The sequence below is a fragment of the Aphelocoma coerulescens genome, chromosome 4 (assembly GCF_041296385.1).
Source record: "Aphelocoma coerulescens isolate FSJ_1873_10779 chromosome 4, UR_Acoe_1.0, whole genome shotgun sequence".
In the NCBI taxonomy this organism is placed as follows: Eukaryota; Metazoa; Chordata; class Aves; order Passeriformes; family Corvidae; genus Aphelocoma; species Aphelocoma coerulescens.
Genome location: NC_091017.1, coordinates 32,938,420 through 32,955,262, shown reverse-complemented (window position 1 = coordinate 32,955,262; position 16,843 = coordinate 32,938,420). Strand labels below are relative to the sequence as shown.

Genomic DNA, 16,843 nt, shown 5'->3' with positions numbered 1-16,843 from the left:
ATTAACATTGCTCAGTAACATTGCACAGTAAGCTGACTGACTCACATTACTCCTTCTCTTACAGGCAGGTGACATGATAACAGAGCTGGAATCTGTAGACGAGGACTGGATGAGTGGAGAGATACTAGGAAAGTCTGGGATATTTCCTAAGAACTTTGTTCAGATTTTAAAAACACCATGAAGTGTTGCCTTTGTACTACTCCCTGTGTGTGGGAGAGAATGTTTTCTACCCTAAAGGCACAGCAAAGACATCAACATGTGTTGATTATCAATGTTTTGCACTACTTTTTCTAGACAGTCATAGTAGTATCTTGAAGTCAAATAAGAAAATTTGAGTCTTTGGTGACAGTGTATGTAGTCATGTTTCATGAATGCTCAGAGAGCAAAACAAGCAGGCTTTTTAGCCATTTCCAACTAGGGAAATACTGTGGTGCGACACCATTTTAACTTATATAGCATTCTAGTATGTTTACTCTCTGGTATTACATTTATCATGCACAAAGTCTGCATAACATAAGCTGCTTTGGCCTTCTTTGAAAACTTCTTAAGATCCAAACTTTAAAAATTGTTTTAATATATAATTACAGCACTCAGTATGTAGATGAAGTTTGATATTCAGGTTTCATTACTGCTTGAGTTCCACATTAGCAGTAGAATCCACTTGTTTTATGACTTAGAGGGTAAGAAAAATAACTGGTATTTCATAGTAGAAAGGTATCAAATCTAACACTGGTAAGAGGGAAAATGGAGAAATAAATCCTTGTGTAGTATCCTTCTATTCTTGGCCCAAGCTGCTCATGCAAGATCACAGAAGTAAAATGTTGCCTTTTAATGAATTCTGTTTAAATTCATATGAATCATCTTAGACCTTCCTTGCTTTCCCCAAATACTTTGCAAATACAGGTTTAGATTTTTCCTACTGCCCACTGTTCTCCAAGCACCATCATACCCTTCTTTCCCAGCTGAAGTTAGCGACAGACAGTGTTTATTGAGCTTTCTCAGATCCCAGCCATGGAGTAGCTGTACTATTCCAACTATTTGCCCCTCCACTCCCCTCATGGAAGTGGAAAGCCAGTGTTCACTCAGTCTGCATTTTATTTGTCACTCAAGCACTGGAACATACTTCAGTAACACTATTCCTATCCTTAACATGAAGGATATTATACAGCCTTGGGTTTAGCTTTCAGTAGACGTGGGATTAGTTTCCAGTTTGTTGCCACATACCAAATATACTGAGCACCCTCATAAATGGTCTGTCAAGGCCTTAAGGAAAACATGCCTGGCAAGAGGTTCCTCCAAGCAGCTCTAACCAAGGCACTTGGTAAAAAGCAGCAGTGTAGCTTGACTGACAAACTAAGATGGACATGATTGAGGTAGTTTCACATTATGGGAACTTCTAGTAGTCAATTCCTTTTTGTAACACTTGGCTTCTGACAAAATAGTTAAATAGCATCCTGAGTAACTGCTAATTCCACCAGACTGGAATAGAAAAAATTATGCTGCAGTTGGTTCTTTCACTGCTGCCAGTATTCCACCCCTTCTGCACTGTATCACCGAAAGGAAACAGTAGGCTGAGGAGTCACTACTCCAGAGAGCTGCAGGTCATTGGATATCGAGATACCCTCAACAAGACTTTCCTTCATGGGTGTGGCAGTTCAGGTTGCAGAAGGGCCAACAGTTGGAGGTGGATGGAGACTGGAAACCAGAACCATGGTGATGGACCTTGAGATAGTTTTGACTTTGTCATGTCCCTGCCGACTTGACTGGTGTGAGCTCTGAGCACCACAGCAAGAAGTACCTGCTGCCATGAGGGACTGGGGTGCACCTGAACTGGGGCCTAAGAAGGCTGGGGAGGTGGCCCTGCCCTCCCCCTGCACTGTGCTCTGGTGACCATCACAGCAGGCAGAAACAGGCATAGCCAGAACTGCAGGCCTCTCCCCAGCAAGGAATGGGCATCCAGTCCCAGTGGCAGACTGGAGCGCACCTGTAGCAAGTGTGAGGAACCTGCAGTGCAGACATGAGGGCCCTGGCACCACTCACTGAGCAGTCACTGCTAGGCTGGAGAACCTGCACAGACACAGCCCCCCTGCTTTGTGGTCTGTTGTGTATTTAAACTACACCAGTACCATTCACACAACTGGGGATGAAGACCACACACAGTGTTAATGAGTTGAGAACTGGACTTCTACTTCCATTAAGGGATTAACATGGTAACAATTCTGAATTATGTGCTGTTCTAGAAGGATGGAAATGCAGTGTATTTGTGTACAGCTGTTACTCAGTTTTAGCATCCCCAGCAAGCCTGTCCGGAACTCCTGTGGAATCACGTGGAAGTCCACAGCCAAGGACAATCCTTCCCACTCTCCAAGTTTTCCTGTTAAGAGATTCTAAAGCTTCTTGTTTATTCCAAAAAACCAGTCGTCTCCAAGAGAAATCCAAGGAATAGCCAGGTCCTTCAAAGACATACCGCACACGTGTAGTGGTAGATGAGGCTGAAGTGTATGATGTTTACTTCCTGTTCGTCTGGCAGTTTTCTAAGGTTTTGATACAAGTCTCAGAAGTAGAACTGATCTTTTTATAATTTTTTTTCAATTTCCTCTTCCCCATTTTTATAACTGTGTATTGACCAGTTGTTTTTGTAACTTCACTGAATGTTTAAAGTCAGTGCCTGTCCATAGACAAGACCACTCTGCTGTAGGTAATCTCCTCCTCCCTGTGGGGCAGGGCAGGAGTAGCAGCAAGGCCTTTTACTCAGAGCACCGAGTGCCATCTAAGGGCTGCTCGCATGGCTGCAGGCAGCTGCAACGGCGTCTGTAAAAACGCTGAAGCAAGGGAGAACGGCTCGGCTTTTACAGGACAGGATTTTCCTAAGGTAAGGCCCTACACCACCATGAGACCGCATACAGATCATAGCATGAAATTCCTAAGGTGTACAAAAAGCCGAGAATGAGGTGGAGTGCAAATCTTAACTGCAATGTAGTAGCAAATTTCAGCTGTAACCTTGAAATCCAGCTAGATCTCCATGCATTAGAATAAAAGCCTCACTTACCGAAATATTTTGTTTGACCCATCCTCTGGAAATATCTTCAGGAAGATGTCTTTGTTCTGTGTATAATTAACAGTGTCCTAAATAAACCTTTGTTAAGTCCAGTAAGTTTGTTATGGTACCTCTGTAAATTAAGAATGTATTTAACCAATAAAATTTTTATAATTAAGTCATGAGGGCATTTTAATTCTCTTGTGCTGTGGAAAGCTGAGCTTTCCACTTGATGGTTTTATGGATCTCATTCTGCTCATATATTTAACCCAGCTGCAAAGTAACACCCCACCCCCAGACAAATACAAATAATAAATAAATATTGTACCCTTTTACAAGTAGTTCAAACCCCTCAGAGAATCTGGATGACTAACGTGGTTTATTCAAGCCTTTAGATGTGGGTATGCTTCACACACCACCTACAGAATGTATGGCCTTTGCTACCTGCAACAAGCTGTCATGGCAGGGTGTCACACACACTGTGGTTCTCACTGTGACAACATTTTGACAAGACATGGGCTGGTCCTGCACTAATTTAGATGTGCTCTGCTGACTGCTGCTTTCACACACCCTGATTTTTCAGGTGGTATTCGTTGAGAGAATACAGAGGATGCACAGTATTTTCCTTCCTGCTTTTCTCCCATCTGCAATCACATTACAAACCCTACATTTACCCAGAACCCCTACACAGCAATACACTGTTCCAAATGATACATTTAAAAGCCTGAAAAAAACCCCAAGTTTTTGTTCTTTTCCCAAATCCTCTTGGACTAACGTTTTTGCAACATACAGTCCTCAGACATGTAAGTAACAAGGTAAAACTTAGACCTTCAAAAATGGGGCTCTGTGGGATTCCTGGGGGCAGATGACACCTGCCTCAGCAGCACAGATGGAAAGAGCAAAGCAACACGATTCCCTCCCCCTCTTCCAAGGTTCTGAGTGTTGAGCAGTCACTACACTTCCTTCATTACACAAACTGGAAAAAGCAGAACATATTAAAACTTTAACTTGGAATCACAACACAAAATCACATCACCTGCAGTGTTCTGAAGTAAACTCAAAACCATTCTTCTCATTTTGCCTATTACTTGGTCCAAACCAGAATTATCAACTAGGAAAATGTGAAAGTCCCCAAGAGGGAATAGTACAGCCCTCATGGGCAGCAGGGCCCCTTTCATTTTCCCCAGTAGCTTTGTTGGAAGAGTAACATTTCAGTATTTTCCTTTATTTCTTGTCCTAAGCTCTGTGACAACCAACTGCGAGAGCCACCACTCTCAGTGAGCACCCCATTTTGCTCTCAGGTTTTAAATCACTAACTTACCAACAATTTAATAGGACTAAGTTTAGGTTTGTTGCCATATTCTAAACACATCGATAGCACAGAAAACTCATTTTAGCCAGAAAAAACACTCTTCTATTTTTAAGCCAATGTAACTTGAACAAGCAAAAATGCTGTTAGATAATGGAAAACAATAGTCTTAAAATTACTCAGCAAAACATTTAAGTGTGCTTTGTTTTCAGACCGTTCAACAGACCATTGCCTTTTTACAGAACTTTTCCCCCCCTGAAGTTTCACAGGTTCTCCATGATTACAGTCACCCCTCAGTTCTGACAGCTTAAAATCCAACACCCAATTCCACTGCTCCAGCACATTCTGCATTTCTGCACTGCTCAAAATCAACGCTGCTTCCATCATCATAATTACAACTTGAACACCTTTAAACACCTTCTGACCAGCAGAGACCACACCTGTCCCATTAGAGGTTGTATTACATTACCACCAAGAAATTTAAACATGGACACATAATTCTGAGGTAAGTAGTCTGGATAAATTCCTCAGACTTCTCAATAATACCAAATTCTGACACAGGTTTCCCTGTGCAATTTCTGCCTTCCCTGGACTCTCTGAGGCACCTCTCACCAATACAACCTCTGCACACATACACAGGGCTTTTTTGGTGAGGATAAAATTACTGGGAAAAACCAACACAGAGAATCCACAAAAAGGACAACCCGCCTCCTTCTTCCACCCATCTCCACAACACAAGTGAAGTACACAAGTACTTCTTTTATTTATTTTTTTTTAACCAAGACCATAGGTTTACCTTATTAAAACCCATCCACACATCCAGCAGCAATACAGGCAACCAAGCATTAGTTCTGTATATTAAAACCTTTTATTTTCCACCAATTTTTAGTTTCACACAGACTCTTGCACAGGCGGCTCATATCCATCAGCTCGCTCTACCTTAGTGCCTGCCTCGTCCCCAGAGGGCTTTCCAGCACCACCACCTTCGCCATGCAGCTCCATCAGCTTGCCCACTAAAAAGAAGCAGTGATAGAAAGAGTGAGACATGGACCTGTTTAAAGTTTTCAATTACTCAATCTCATACACAAATGAAACCACCAGAATATCTTCTGTACGTAGGAGCAAGTCCACTGCAGACAGCCCATGCACAGAGATGTCACTGCAGTGACAGTCAGCTAGAAACAAGCAGTGAAATAAGGCTACATAATGAAACTGCAAACTACACTTTTTTCTAAAAAGACCTGGACTCAAGAACCTACTGCTGCACGGGAATGTCAGAAAAAGGGGAAATGGAATCATTCCACATCATCTGGGACCGAAACATTTTGTCATCATTCATTCCCAAAGCAAAGCTTTTAAATATTCAGCAGCAGTTCCAGGTGAGAATTCAAGAAGCTCCCAACTGAACACTCACTGCTTGGGTTTCTATCCTGGAAGTCACACAGCAGGACAAGGACACACTGTTTCCCTTCTACAAATACTTAAGATCATTGATGCTGCTGTAACATCTTTATCCAAAAGCAAACATATTTGAAGTAACTCCTTCCCACGCCCTCCTCCAAGTGTCTGCAGTAACTGACTTACATTCAAACTTGGGCTTCTTGAGCATCTTCACCTTGCGTACATAGACATCGTGCAGAGGGTAAATGGACTGACAGGCCTTCTCAATGTCCTTGCCAATGCTGTCTGGGATCCTGAGACATCACAGAGCACCACAATGTTAAAAACTCTGCCTGCTTCTTCAGCAGCAACACAGCAAAACATTCTACAAAAGTTTACATTACCACTTTGACAATTTTCTTCAAGTACATTTAGATTCTAAGCCACTTTCCTTGTGAAGTTAGAAGGGACAAAGCACAAGTGCGCCCATTTTGAGAGCAAATCTGCAAACTTTTGGAAGCAATCAGCACACTTTGGTAAACTCTTCTATCGGAAGAGCTCAGAGCATTCACAGCCCCAACCGATCAGAATTACAACTTTAGTCTGTAGAAATGTGAACCACAAATTCTCTGGAGAGTGACTTTACATTTATGCAAACATGACATAGGATTCAGATCAGACAGGATGCAGACACTAAGAGAAGCCATTTGCAGAAAAGGGCGATTGCCTTTTCCACACGAGGGGCTCCTTGCCTGGTCTCTGACAAACAGCTTGTGATGCATCAGCACTCCTCAAGCACTCAGCAACAACCAACCCCCAAACGATTTAAACTGCAGGAGAGAAAAAGAGAACACAGCCAAAGCTTACAGCTTATTGACAACTTCCTTCAGGTCATTGGTCTGCACCTCCCGGGTCATGATTTCCATCATTTTCTTGCGGATCTGCCGGACCTGCTGGTGCTGGGCATAGGAGGTCTTGCGGATTTGGTTATTGCGCTTCTTGGTGAAGCCCACACAGAAGAGGCGCAGCAGGTACCCATCTGTGGTTTTGACATCCACGTGGGCTTCAATCATTGTCTGAAAGGGAAAGCACTGAACATTTACCACCCACCCGGCAGACAGGCTGCCCAACCCCATGCACCCGACGCTGTTGATGTCTGATGCAGCTTCAAACACGGCTTTGCCAGGCACCAGCGGCTCCCTCCCTCCCTCCCTGAAGGCACCGGCAGCAGGCAGACCTTGTTCCTGACTCACCTGCCATTTTTTGACCATGGAGCACATCTTGTCCCGTGTCAGGTCCATCCCATGGAAGTTGGTCAGACAATTTTTGCCCTGAACGTCCTCAGTGATCAGTTTAAATTTGCGGAAGGCAACCTCATCATTCTGCAGATCAGCCAGGCTCACTTCAAACACACGGCCCTTCAGCCCATCAGAAGCAATTTCTGTGTGATGGAACGGAACAGAACACCTTTTATGAACATTAGAAGCACATTCTTAAAATCAGATCCTGAATTCCTGCTGGAATCCTGTTTTCTGATGCTTTCTAATGGTGATCACAGAGCCAGCAAGGCTGGAAATGCCTCCCTTTGGGAGGAAACTTTTTAAGGTAATAGTATCAGGTATGGGATATGGGACAGCAGCATACAGCACATCCCACCACGTGTAATAATTTGGTTTGTTTCAAGCATAAAGGGGTTACAGAGTATTTGGAAATTATGAGCAGTAATGAAAAAACTAAACATAAAAAGCTGCAAGTGCTCAGCAGAGATGAAGCAGCAGTGAACACCCCAGGACAATCACTTCACAGCTCCTCCTCCAACAAGGAACCATTTTAACAACACTGGCTGATTCACACTTCGTTTTGCAGTGATCCTCCTTTTATTTGTTTCACATGTTGCAGTTCAAAATAACAATCATCGTCCTAACTCTGAGTGCAACCAGCACAGTTATCATAAAACCATTTAGCCATTCTGCACAGCTAAGCTTCCAAAAACAGGGTTACCTCTATCCAGACACCCCTGCATTCCTAACAGACATTTCCTCTTCCTAATGTGTGCCAGATTATATTAAACTGAATTAACCCACCAGTGATACATCAGTGCTCACATTAAATCAGCAATTCCGGCTCTAATCTTTACCCAAAATCTTTAAGAAATTTCACTGTTTTGATAGGGTCGTTATGACCCTATCAGGACTAAGGTCTCCTGTGGCACTCTCCCACATCTCCCCCTGTGACAATTAGAACTACTGCTTAATGCTTTTAACTTTTCTCAACTCGCCAGGTTAGCACAAGAGGAGCTCATTAGACACTTCAGGCCCTTCCTTCCATGGTTTGGCATTCTTGTACAAACAAGGGTCCAGTGTATGAACTTCCCTGCACCTCATTTATTTAAGCAACTCAGGTCAACTCAAAAAAACCCCACTCAAATCATCCAACTTTTTTAGTTTCCAGGTTCGTAACAGTACAAACAAAACCCATTTGTCAGCAGTTTTTTATCCAAGAAGCTCTTTAACCGCTTGGAGCTAGCACATGGAGCAAACACAACCCGCTCTACTGCACCAACCCCAACTACTCACTAGTTCCTTGAGTCCTGGTGACAAGCGTCTTCCCGATGTTTCGGATATTGAACATCGCCGGAGCTTTGACATCGTACCAGTCCTTCTTGGAGAAAGGGTCGACCCTTAAATCAAATGAAGAAGATTTTTTTACCGACTTTCTCAGGCCAAGCCGGGCTGCAGAAAGACCTTCCTCTCCCGATGCCCGCCGCTGCTCCCGCCCCGCCAGGCCCACGCCCGCACGGCTGACGCCATGACAGTACCGGCCCTGCTCCGGCCGGGCCGCCGCCGCCATCCGCCCCGCATCCCCGGCATCCCGCCGCCGCGGCGCCCCGCCCGGCGCCCCCGGGCACCGCCCGCCCGTGCCCCGGCGGCCCTCACACTTTCTTCTTGGCGCCCTTCTTGCCGCCCTTGGTGAGGCGCTTGTTCTTCCCGACCGCCATCGTCCGGCCCGCGCCGCGGAAAGGGCGGGGCGCGCCCGCTCCCGCGAGATTATACGAGACCGGCGCTCGCGCGAGACCTGCGAGAACGGGGCCGCGCCCAGCGCCGGGAGCGGGGGCGGCCCGCCCGGGACGTACCACGGCTGGACGGAACCAACGACGCGGGGGGGCAGGGGGAGCGCTCGGCACAGCCCGTGCCCGTGAGCGCCCCCGGCTGGAGCCGTGCGGAGCGCAGCGCTGGGAATGGGAATGCCCGAGGGGGCCGCTGGCCGGGCCGGCACAGCCGCAGGGACGGGGTTCGCTGCACCAACTGTGCCCGGGAGAAAGGCAGGTGCCACCTCCTGCCCTTTCTGATGGCTTCAAGCCGAATTACCTGTCCCCAGGCTGAATCTTGTCACTTCTGGTAAAGGTAACTGATGTCGTCTGGTATCTTCTACGATGCAAATTGCTTCATAAAGAAAAGAACTTTGTACTTCAAGCATCGTGTAAGAGTATGTCATACAAATAAATATGCATCGGTGGGCGGGAAATGTGCATTAGACAGGCGGGCTGATGTAAACTTTACTGTATAAAAGATGTCGCTTTTTACCTCATGGTGTGTTTGATTTGTCAAACCTCCACCTTGCATCCCACGCAGAACAAACAATGTCTCCTTTCTAAACTATACTCTGTGTTTAGAGAGCTCCTAAAATCGGCACCTTTCCCAGGCCATGGGGCGCCGAGGGGACAGCCAGGAGTTGTTGGTCTTGGCTGCCCCAAGTGCCTCAGCCGATGGCTCCTGTCCCCACCGCACAGGGCAGGAGGAGGCTCTGCTCAGGCCTCCTGGATGGGACATGGAGAAGCAGTGCCCAGGACAGTGCCAGGCAGCTGGGACTCCCCCAGGGACAAGAGGTGACCACAGGCTGTGGTTCACCAGTGCACCTCACACCCACCTCTGGCAAGGGTATGCCTGAGGCTCTGCCAGGTGGGATGGGATCCAGCACAGGTACTGTACTATGGCAGCTAGAGACAGCCCATTGCCACAAATCCAGGCTTGTTCCCCGTCCTGTGGACACCATTCCGTTTCCACCCACACCAGGACAGTGGAAAGCAGAGTGTGTCCAAGGGGTCATGATGAGAGTCCCCATTCTCCTTCCATGCCCAGCAGGAGCAGGGGGTCAGCAAGGGGGCTGCGCTGACCTTCCATGTCTGCAAGGTTTTGGCTAGGTGCCTGAGCTGTTCCCACTGTACAGGCTGTGCACCTTTGAGGAGGATTTCTTCAGAGGCTGTAGAAATGCCACCAGAGCCCAGGGCAGGACCTTCTGCACCTTCACCATGATCAATCTTGGAATTGTTACAGTTCTTTCGGGAAAGGTGCTGCCCAAGACCTCATTCTCTGTTTGCCACTTCCCATCACAGTTTCTCTGATGTCTTTGAAGAGGAGGATGAAGACCACTTGCAGCCACTCGTGACAGCCTCTCCTGGGCACTGCATGCCTCTCCCTCTGGAGGGGACATGCTTTCCTTGGGGCTCCATTATGGTGGTCATGAGACAGGAGTATTTGATGGGCTCAGGCTGGTTCCTGACTCTTTGCTTGTCTCTGCATCAATGGAGTAGCTGGGAGCATGGGAGGTAGCAGCGAGGAAAAATGCATCCTGGCGCTTCCCAGGGATATGAATTTGCCTGCAAGGGGACACAGGGAAAAGGAACACATAGGTCCCTTAGCACTGCAGGACAACCATGGGCATGTCACATCTTCCAAGAGTTGTAGGAACATCTGTCAGCTGTCCCAGAGGTGATGGTGACATCCTGCTCCCCACCAGGGAACCAGGTATCTTGCCCTGCCACCCAAAGGGACCCTTTCATGTATCCTGCCTTTCATGGGACAGGTGGCCAAGGCCAGAGTGGGCAGGGGCCACCCAAGGGGATGCACACAAACAGTCACGTGGTTCGTTAATGACTACCTAATGACCTTGGGGGGCCATGAGGGTGAGCGGGGCCTCCTGGACAACTGTCTCCCCCCAGACATCCACTGGACTTTGCTCTTTACCCTGCCCCTCCTCCTGGATCCTTGCCCATTGGGCACAGCTGGGGCCAGTATAAAAGAAGTGCAGAGGAGTGGGAGGGATCCTGGAGACCCTGAGGCCATAAGGGAAACTGAGGCGCGCACACAGGTGCGGGTGAGGGGTGTATAGGGGACCAGAATGTTTGTGGGAGGGGTCTGTGAGGAACCCAAGCATCCAGTGGGGACGGGAGGCTGTGTATGGCACCTGGGTGTCAGGATATGGGGTGGATCTATAGGGGAGCCAGGGGACTGGTGAGCAGGTATGGGGGGTTCCATAGGGGACTGAGGCTTGTGGGGAGTGCATGACTGCAGGGGACCCATGCATCCAGGTGAGATCCACAGACAGCCCAGTTGTCCAGAGATGAGCCCCCACGCTTTGGGAGGGGATTTGTATGGGACCCAGGTGTTTGGGAGGTGGAATTTGTAGAATAACCAAGCATCCAGGGTGGGATTTCCAGTCGGGGGCCCAGAAGTCCAGATGGCCCTAACCCCACCTCTCGCTAGGTGTCCATGGCGGGCTGGGTGCTGTGCATGACCCTGGTGCTGGCAGCACTGGCAGGGGCGGTGGGCGAGACCCGCTACGAGAAGTTCCTGCGGCAGCACGTGGACAACCCCCGCACGTCCACGCTGGCGGCGCATCGCTACTGCGAGACCATGCTGGCGCGGCGGCGGGTGACGGCCCCGGGCAGGCCCTGCAAGCCCTCCAACACCTTCGTGCACGCCCCGGCCGCCGTCCTGGTGGCCGCCTGCTCCCAGGCGCCCGATGCCGCGGGGTTCCAGAGCACCCCGAGCGCCGTGAGCCTCACGGCCTGCCGCCTGCGCGGCGGGGACACGCGGCCGCCCTGCGCCTACCGGGCCCGCCAGCTGCAGCACCACGTGCGCGTGGCCTGCCAGGACGGGCTGCCCGTGCACCTCGCGGGCACCTACGCGGCGCCGCAGTGAGGCCTGGCATGGCGGGTTACGGAGCCTCGGCGCTGCGCGGCTTCTCCCTCCCATCGTGGGCTCTGTTAGTGCTGCCAATAAAGGAGGTGGCAGAGGCCTGGGCTCCAGCATCAGCTTCTGGGGGGACCCTGCAATCATACCCCTCTCCGGGTGCCCCTGAGCCCCTTGCGTGACCCCAACCAAGTCCACCTTGTTCTGTTCAAGGTGGACTTGGCCCCCATGTGCTTTATAAATCCCTGGGTTTTCCCAGCCTCCTGGGTGTTCCATAGCCCCCTAGGGTGTCTCTGACTTCTCCTGTGCCCTCTCCCCTTTCTTGGGTGTCCCACAACTCCCACGGGTGCCCCGTAACCGCCACCACCCTCCCACCCAAGGCCCCCCTGATCTCCCGGATGTGCACCCAGCCCTCTCTCCAGTATCCTGACCCTTTGGGTGTCACACTGCTTTCCTGGATGCCCCCTAACTCCCACAGGGTTTCCCAACCTCCCACATGCCTCATAACCCCCTGGGTACCCCCAGATTCCCCCATGTCTGCCCCATAAACTCTCAGATGCCCCGTCTCCCACATGCCTCTGACCCCATCTGTGACCTCTCTGGGGCTGGAGCTGCTCCCCCTTGGGACCACACAGGACTGAGCCCTGGCTGGGGCCACACAGAGCCCTGAACCACCATCCCACACACACTGAGCACAACACACACACACAATGCACAAAACATGTAGCCACACTCACAATACAAAACATAAAACACTCACACCCCTGCTCCTAGCACAGCACACAGCATGAGCACACACAGGACACATACACAAGCACGTACACACAATATGCACACACATACAGAAGTTATGTTCCTGAGTCTCTATGGGATTTTACATATTTCAGCTTGTGTTCATCACCTCTTGTCCTTCATTCTCCCCATCAGTACTTATCGGTATACTTATAAGCTCCCCCTGTCTGAGCCTTCTCTTCTCCAGGCTGAATAGTCCCTGCTCTCTCATCTTCTCTGATCAGACATGCTCCAGTCCCTTCATCATCATCAACTCCATGTGGGACTCTCTCCAGTATGTCCATGTCTCTCATGTACTGGACCCAGCACACCAGGTGTGTCTCAGTGCTGAGCAGAGGAGCAGGATCACCTCTCTCCACGTGCTGGCAGCATTCTGCCTAATGCAGCCCAGTAGGCTGGGGGACCCCTTTGCTCTGGTCCTATTGCTGTGGGAGCCCATAGAAGTCCCATGGGACTGCTGACAGCCAGGTGCTGTGCTGCTGCAAAAAGGCAGCCCAAATGCATCCAGAAATTGTAGCTGAGAGGAAAATGAGTGCAGAAAATCGTCTTCCTGATCCTTTTCCTCCCTCTCCAAGATACCTCCTGCTCATGTGCCTTAAGTAACTCAGGTGCTCCTTTTCTGAAATTCACATGAAAGGCATTTTGAGGGCCATCCATGGACTGGTGAGCTCCACCTCTCAGTACTGGCCTAGTGCACTACTCTCTGTGCACTGTGGGGGAATTGGGGTATTTCAAAGGTATTTGGGGCATTCCTGGCCCAGCAACTTACAGCAGACTCACTTCTCCACCCTGGTCACTCCTGGCCATGGGAGAAGCTCATGGAGACTGGCTCAGGAGGGAATACCTGGGGTCTCTGCAAGTACAAGGGTTTGATCTCTGCTTCTTGCTACCTTCGTTCTTCAGGGTTTGGAGGAGGATTCCATCTCTCCACTTGTTCTCTGGTAGCTGAGATCATCCTGGCAGTGGCAGAGAAAAATATTATCACTGATTTACCCCACAAGCTTTGCACTACAGGCTCGGAAGTGCATGGGTACAGATAGCACCCATCCTGGGGAGACAGCTCTGAGCTGCAGTCCCAGAGCAGCAATACCATTTCTGGGATGCCCAGCATACTGTGGCTACCTGAGTCTGCTGGAAAGTCTGGATGATTCCTGGCATCTCCCATTGGATGGCAGGGCAGCTCAACCCCTTCAGCACATCCCATCCCATAATTGTACTGTTGATTCACTCCTCTGCTGTGTTTTCCCCTAAGAAGCAGGTCTGTTTCTTCAGTATATCAGTGTCTGTTCTTTGTGAAGGCTAAAGGGAAAAAACTCAGCCACAAAGGAATTGGGATCATCCAGAGGGTGTTGTGGCCTTTGCCACAAGCAGCAGTGGGCCATTTACAGGCAGTGCTCAGCAAATTTGTAATGGCAGCAAGTAGCAAAAAGGCAGGGAGGGACTGGTGCCTGAAAATAAAGGAAGGAATTTTGCAATATTATGTTTTAATAAATCACTGCATTTATTTCTTAATTTATTCCTCATTTAGATACTTTCATGTCCTGCCTAACACAGTCAAATGGAAAGTTGTGAGGTTTGTGGTTGATTCTGCTTTGTAACACAGAAAGTGATCATCTCTGCTTTGTGGGTAGGAGTTAAGCTGCTTTCCTAGGGTCACAGAAAAGTCTTGAGACAGGAGCTCAGTTCAGACCTCAGCCTTATTTAATAGCCTCCCTTCCCATTTATGTCCTTTCTTTTTCTGAAGAAGACAAAAAGATGCAACCAAAAATGTTTCCAGAACAGCACTATATGCCTAAAGCTTGTATCTGAGTCATATCTCCTTGACTTTCATGCCCAGAGTTTGCTCTGACAGTGGTCAGCCTGCTCTGCTCGCCTGCTCTATTGTCAAACAATTAATTCCTTCGCCAGGAACTGGCTGTTGCTTGTTTAGCACAGGGAAATGAAACAAATAATGCTGACTCACATGCTTCATTATGGCTCACAAGCTTCCACTGCCCAGCCTTTGATGGTATAAAATGAGAGGCATGAGCAGTGTGTCAATATTTCCAGCGCTGCTGTGGAAATTTGTTCCTGCTCCTTGAAAAGCAAGGGCATTTTTTCAGAACCATAGCAGAGAATTGCTTAAGCAGGCACTGCAAAGGCCTTCAGAAATATTTACTCAGCAAAGTAAAATATCGAGCTCCATGGATTTGGCAGAATGAGTCCTGTGAAACTAGGCTGTTGCTGCATGTCATGCATGCCAAAATTGACATGGAAAAAGCTTCTTTCCAGTGTATCGCCTGCTCTTAAAAGACACCCTGCAAAAATACAGCAAAATACAAGACAGTTTCTATGCAGCACATCCACCTTTCTTGTTCACTTGGACCACTGGGAAAGGGGCTGCCAGGCTGCCTGGGGGCAGCACGAGACAAGAAAACACCCCCTTCCTCATCCAGCAGCATCAGTGAGATGCTGGGGTCTGTGGTGCTCCTCCAGTCACTGCTCCTCAGCAGTGTCCCTAGGGCATACAGACCTCAAGCTGTGTTCCCAGTCAGATATGTCCTGCAATCCTCCTTCCCCCTGAGCGGGTGACACACTTGGTCCCCAGAGTGCAGGGTCACCTGTAACCCCTGCCACACAGGGAATGATCCATCCCCTCCACCATTCTTGCAGAGGTTCCTGGGCATGGGGACAAGAATGCCTGCTAGGAAAAGGGGAGCTGCTGCCCATGGCATGCTGGGGACAGCACAGACAAGGGGAGCATAAGACAGCAACGTCCTCAAACTCAGCTGTGGCACTCAGCTGAGGCTTAGGTGTCACTTTCCCCACAACAGCTACACATCAGAAATCCTAATGCACTTCTCCAGTTCAAGCACTGACCCTAAGACCCAAAACCTAGGACTGCTCAGGCTGGAGAAGAAGCATGAGCTACCATAGGGGAAAGCACCAGGAAAGCCTGGAGCTAAGAATTCTGTCCATGAGACCAAGAGGCCACCCACCCAATCTAAAAAATATGTAGGTGAAAAAGACTACTGTTGACCTCTGGTCTGCTGGGAATGCTGCTTCAAGGTGCCAAGATCAACACCAGAATCAGACTCAAGTGCCCAAACTCAAGAGAAAGAGTTTTGATCAAGTTAACATCCTATGCTATGCAGGCCCTGTGCCAATACCTCTAACAGTGTTTGTCACCAAACTGAAACTCACCATGCAAAATGGATCCAACCTTGTGTTATGTGGGCTGGTTGAATGTCTGGCTACCTCTTGAGTTCCACTGAGTACCCAGCTAAAGCTTTGCAAGCCACTTGACTTGCAAATTATATTCCTGTTTTTAGCACAACTTGGATGTCATGGCCAGTCCCTTCCTCCTTCAGTGCTCTCCTGCAGAGCTGCCACCAACCTCTTCCCTACATTCATGCTTGGAAACTGAGTCATCTCTTCATCTTATCTCAGAAAAACATGCTGGGCTCCTTCAGACAGGTTCTCCAGCTCTTTCATCACTCTGCTGGCCCATGTGAGACCACATGCAGCAAGTCAGAGCCAGACCTTCCAGAGTGTTGTGTCCAGGATGATCCCTGGGATGGACAGTGGTTCCCAAGCCAGAAAGCTCCTGCTAACTTCACTGGAGGGAAGTGAACCCAAAAGTCAGACGCAAGAAAGCCAGCGTATAAAAAACTCCCAGTGGTCACAGCTGGAGCCATCCCACATTCTTCCAGCAGGTAGGGACGTGCACAGCCTCCTCCCTAAGGGGATCAGGGGAAATTCATTGCAAATGGGTACCCAGCCAAGGAACTATCCCCTCCCATGAGCCGCAACCATGGCCAAACAGATAAAAAAAAAAAAAAAAAAAAAAGAAAAATCCAGGTGAGAAGCCTGGAAAAGATTCACAGAAAGTACACAAAGTGTTAAGAAAACCTGGGAAATTAAAATTCCCCAAAAGAGCAGACTGTGTCTGGAGGTGAATCAAGGCTGGAGGAAGGGCTCATGCATTTCTCCCTGTTAGAGCTGGGAAGTGGGTAGCTTAGCTAGTGACATCCTCTCTCAGATAAGCTGATGCTAGGATCTCTCCAAATGTCCCAAACTTACCACTTCTCCAAGGGCTGCAGAACTGGTGTCAGGAGCAGGGCAGCTCATTTCTGCCTCATGTTGGGGTGCAAGAGCAAAAGAAGCCCACAACCTCTTGAAAAACCATTTTCTTTCTCAGTAGCATCACCTCTCTCCCAATCTGAGTGGCTGCTCTATGTCTGGATGGAGAGAAAGGGGTTGAAGGGAGCCAGGCCAGTTTCTCTACCTTTCATTTTGCTGCTTCTGCATCCCATCTGTTGGAGAAATGTGTTTGCAGCGCACCCAGCCCTATGCATCTCTAATTCAAACACC

At 48.8% G+C, this 16,843-nt stretch overlaps 3 protein-coding genes and 1 non-coding gene across 8 annotated transcripts in view; 2 read left to right on the top strand and 2 right to left on the bottom strand.

Moving 5' to 3' along the window:
- SH3D19 (SH3 domain containing 19) overlaps positions 1-3,215 on the top strand; it is an 84,889-nt gene extending 81,674 nt beyond the window's left edge. For all 5 annotated transcript variants that reach the window (XM_069013468.1, XM_069013467.1, XM_069013470.1 and 2 more), the window contains one exon: positions 65-3,215. In XM_069013468.1, the coding sequence (XP_068869569.1) occupies positions 65-181 (117 nt within the window). In that variant the 3' untranslated portion in view covers positions 182-3,215. The remainder of the gene's footprint in view (positions 1-64) is intronic.
- Positions 3,216-5,195: 1,980 nt separating this feature from the next.
- On the bottom strand, positions 5,196-8,772 carry RPS3A (ribosomal protein S3A). The gene is made up of 6 exons (XM_069013466.1): positions 8,663-8,772; positions 8,303-8,406; positions 6,980-7,167; positions 6,594-6,802; positions 5,931-6,040; positions 5,196-5,359 (listed from the first exon to the last, which is right to left on the bottom strand). Exons 1-6 carry the CDS (start codon positions 8,722-8,724, stop codon positions 5,238-5,240), a joined length of 795 nt encoding a protein of 264 aa, XP_068869567.1. The 5' UTR covers positions 8,725-8,772; the 3' UTR covers positions 5,196-5,237.
- On the bottom strand, positions 5,617-5,686 carry LOC138110167 (small nucleolar RNA SNORD73). The gene has a single exon (XR_011150801.1). It is a non-coding gene; the product is annotated as a small nucleolar RNA SNORD73 (small nucleolar RNA).
- Positions 8,773-10,774: 2,002 nt separating the features above from the next.
- LOC138109672 (ribonuclease CL2-like) lies at positions 10,775-11,803 on the top strand. The gene is made up of 2 exons (XM_069013465.1): positions 10,775-10,874; positions 11,270-11,803. Exon 2 carries the CDS (start codon positions 11,276-11,278, stop codon positions 11,705-11,707), a length of 432 nt encoding a protein of 143 aa, XP_068869566.1. The 5' UTR covers positions 10,775-10,874; positions 11,270-11,275; the 3' UTR covers positions 11,708-11,803.
- Positions 11,804-16,843: the final 5,040 nt, after the last annotated feature.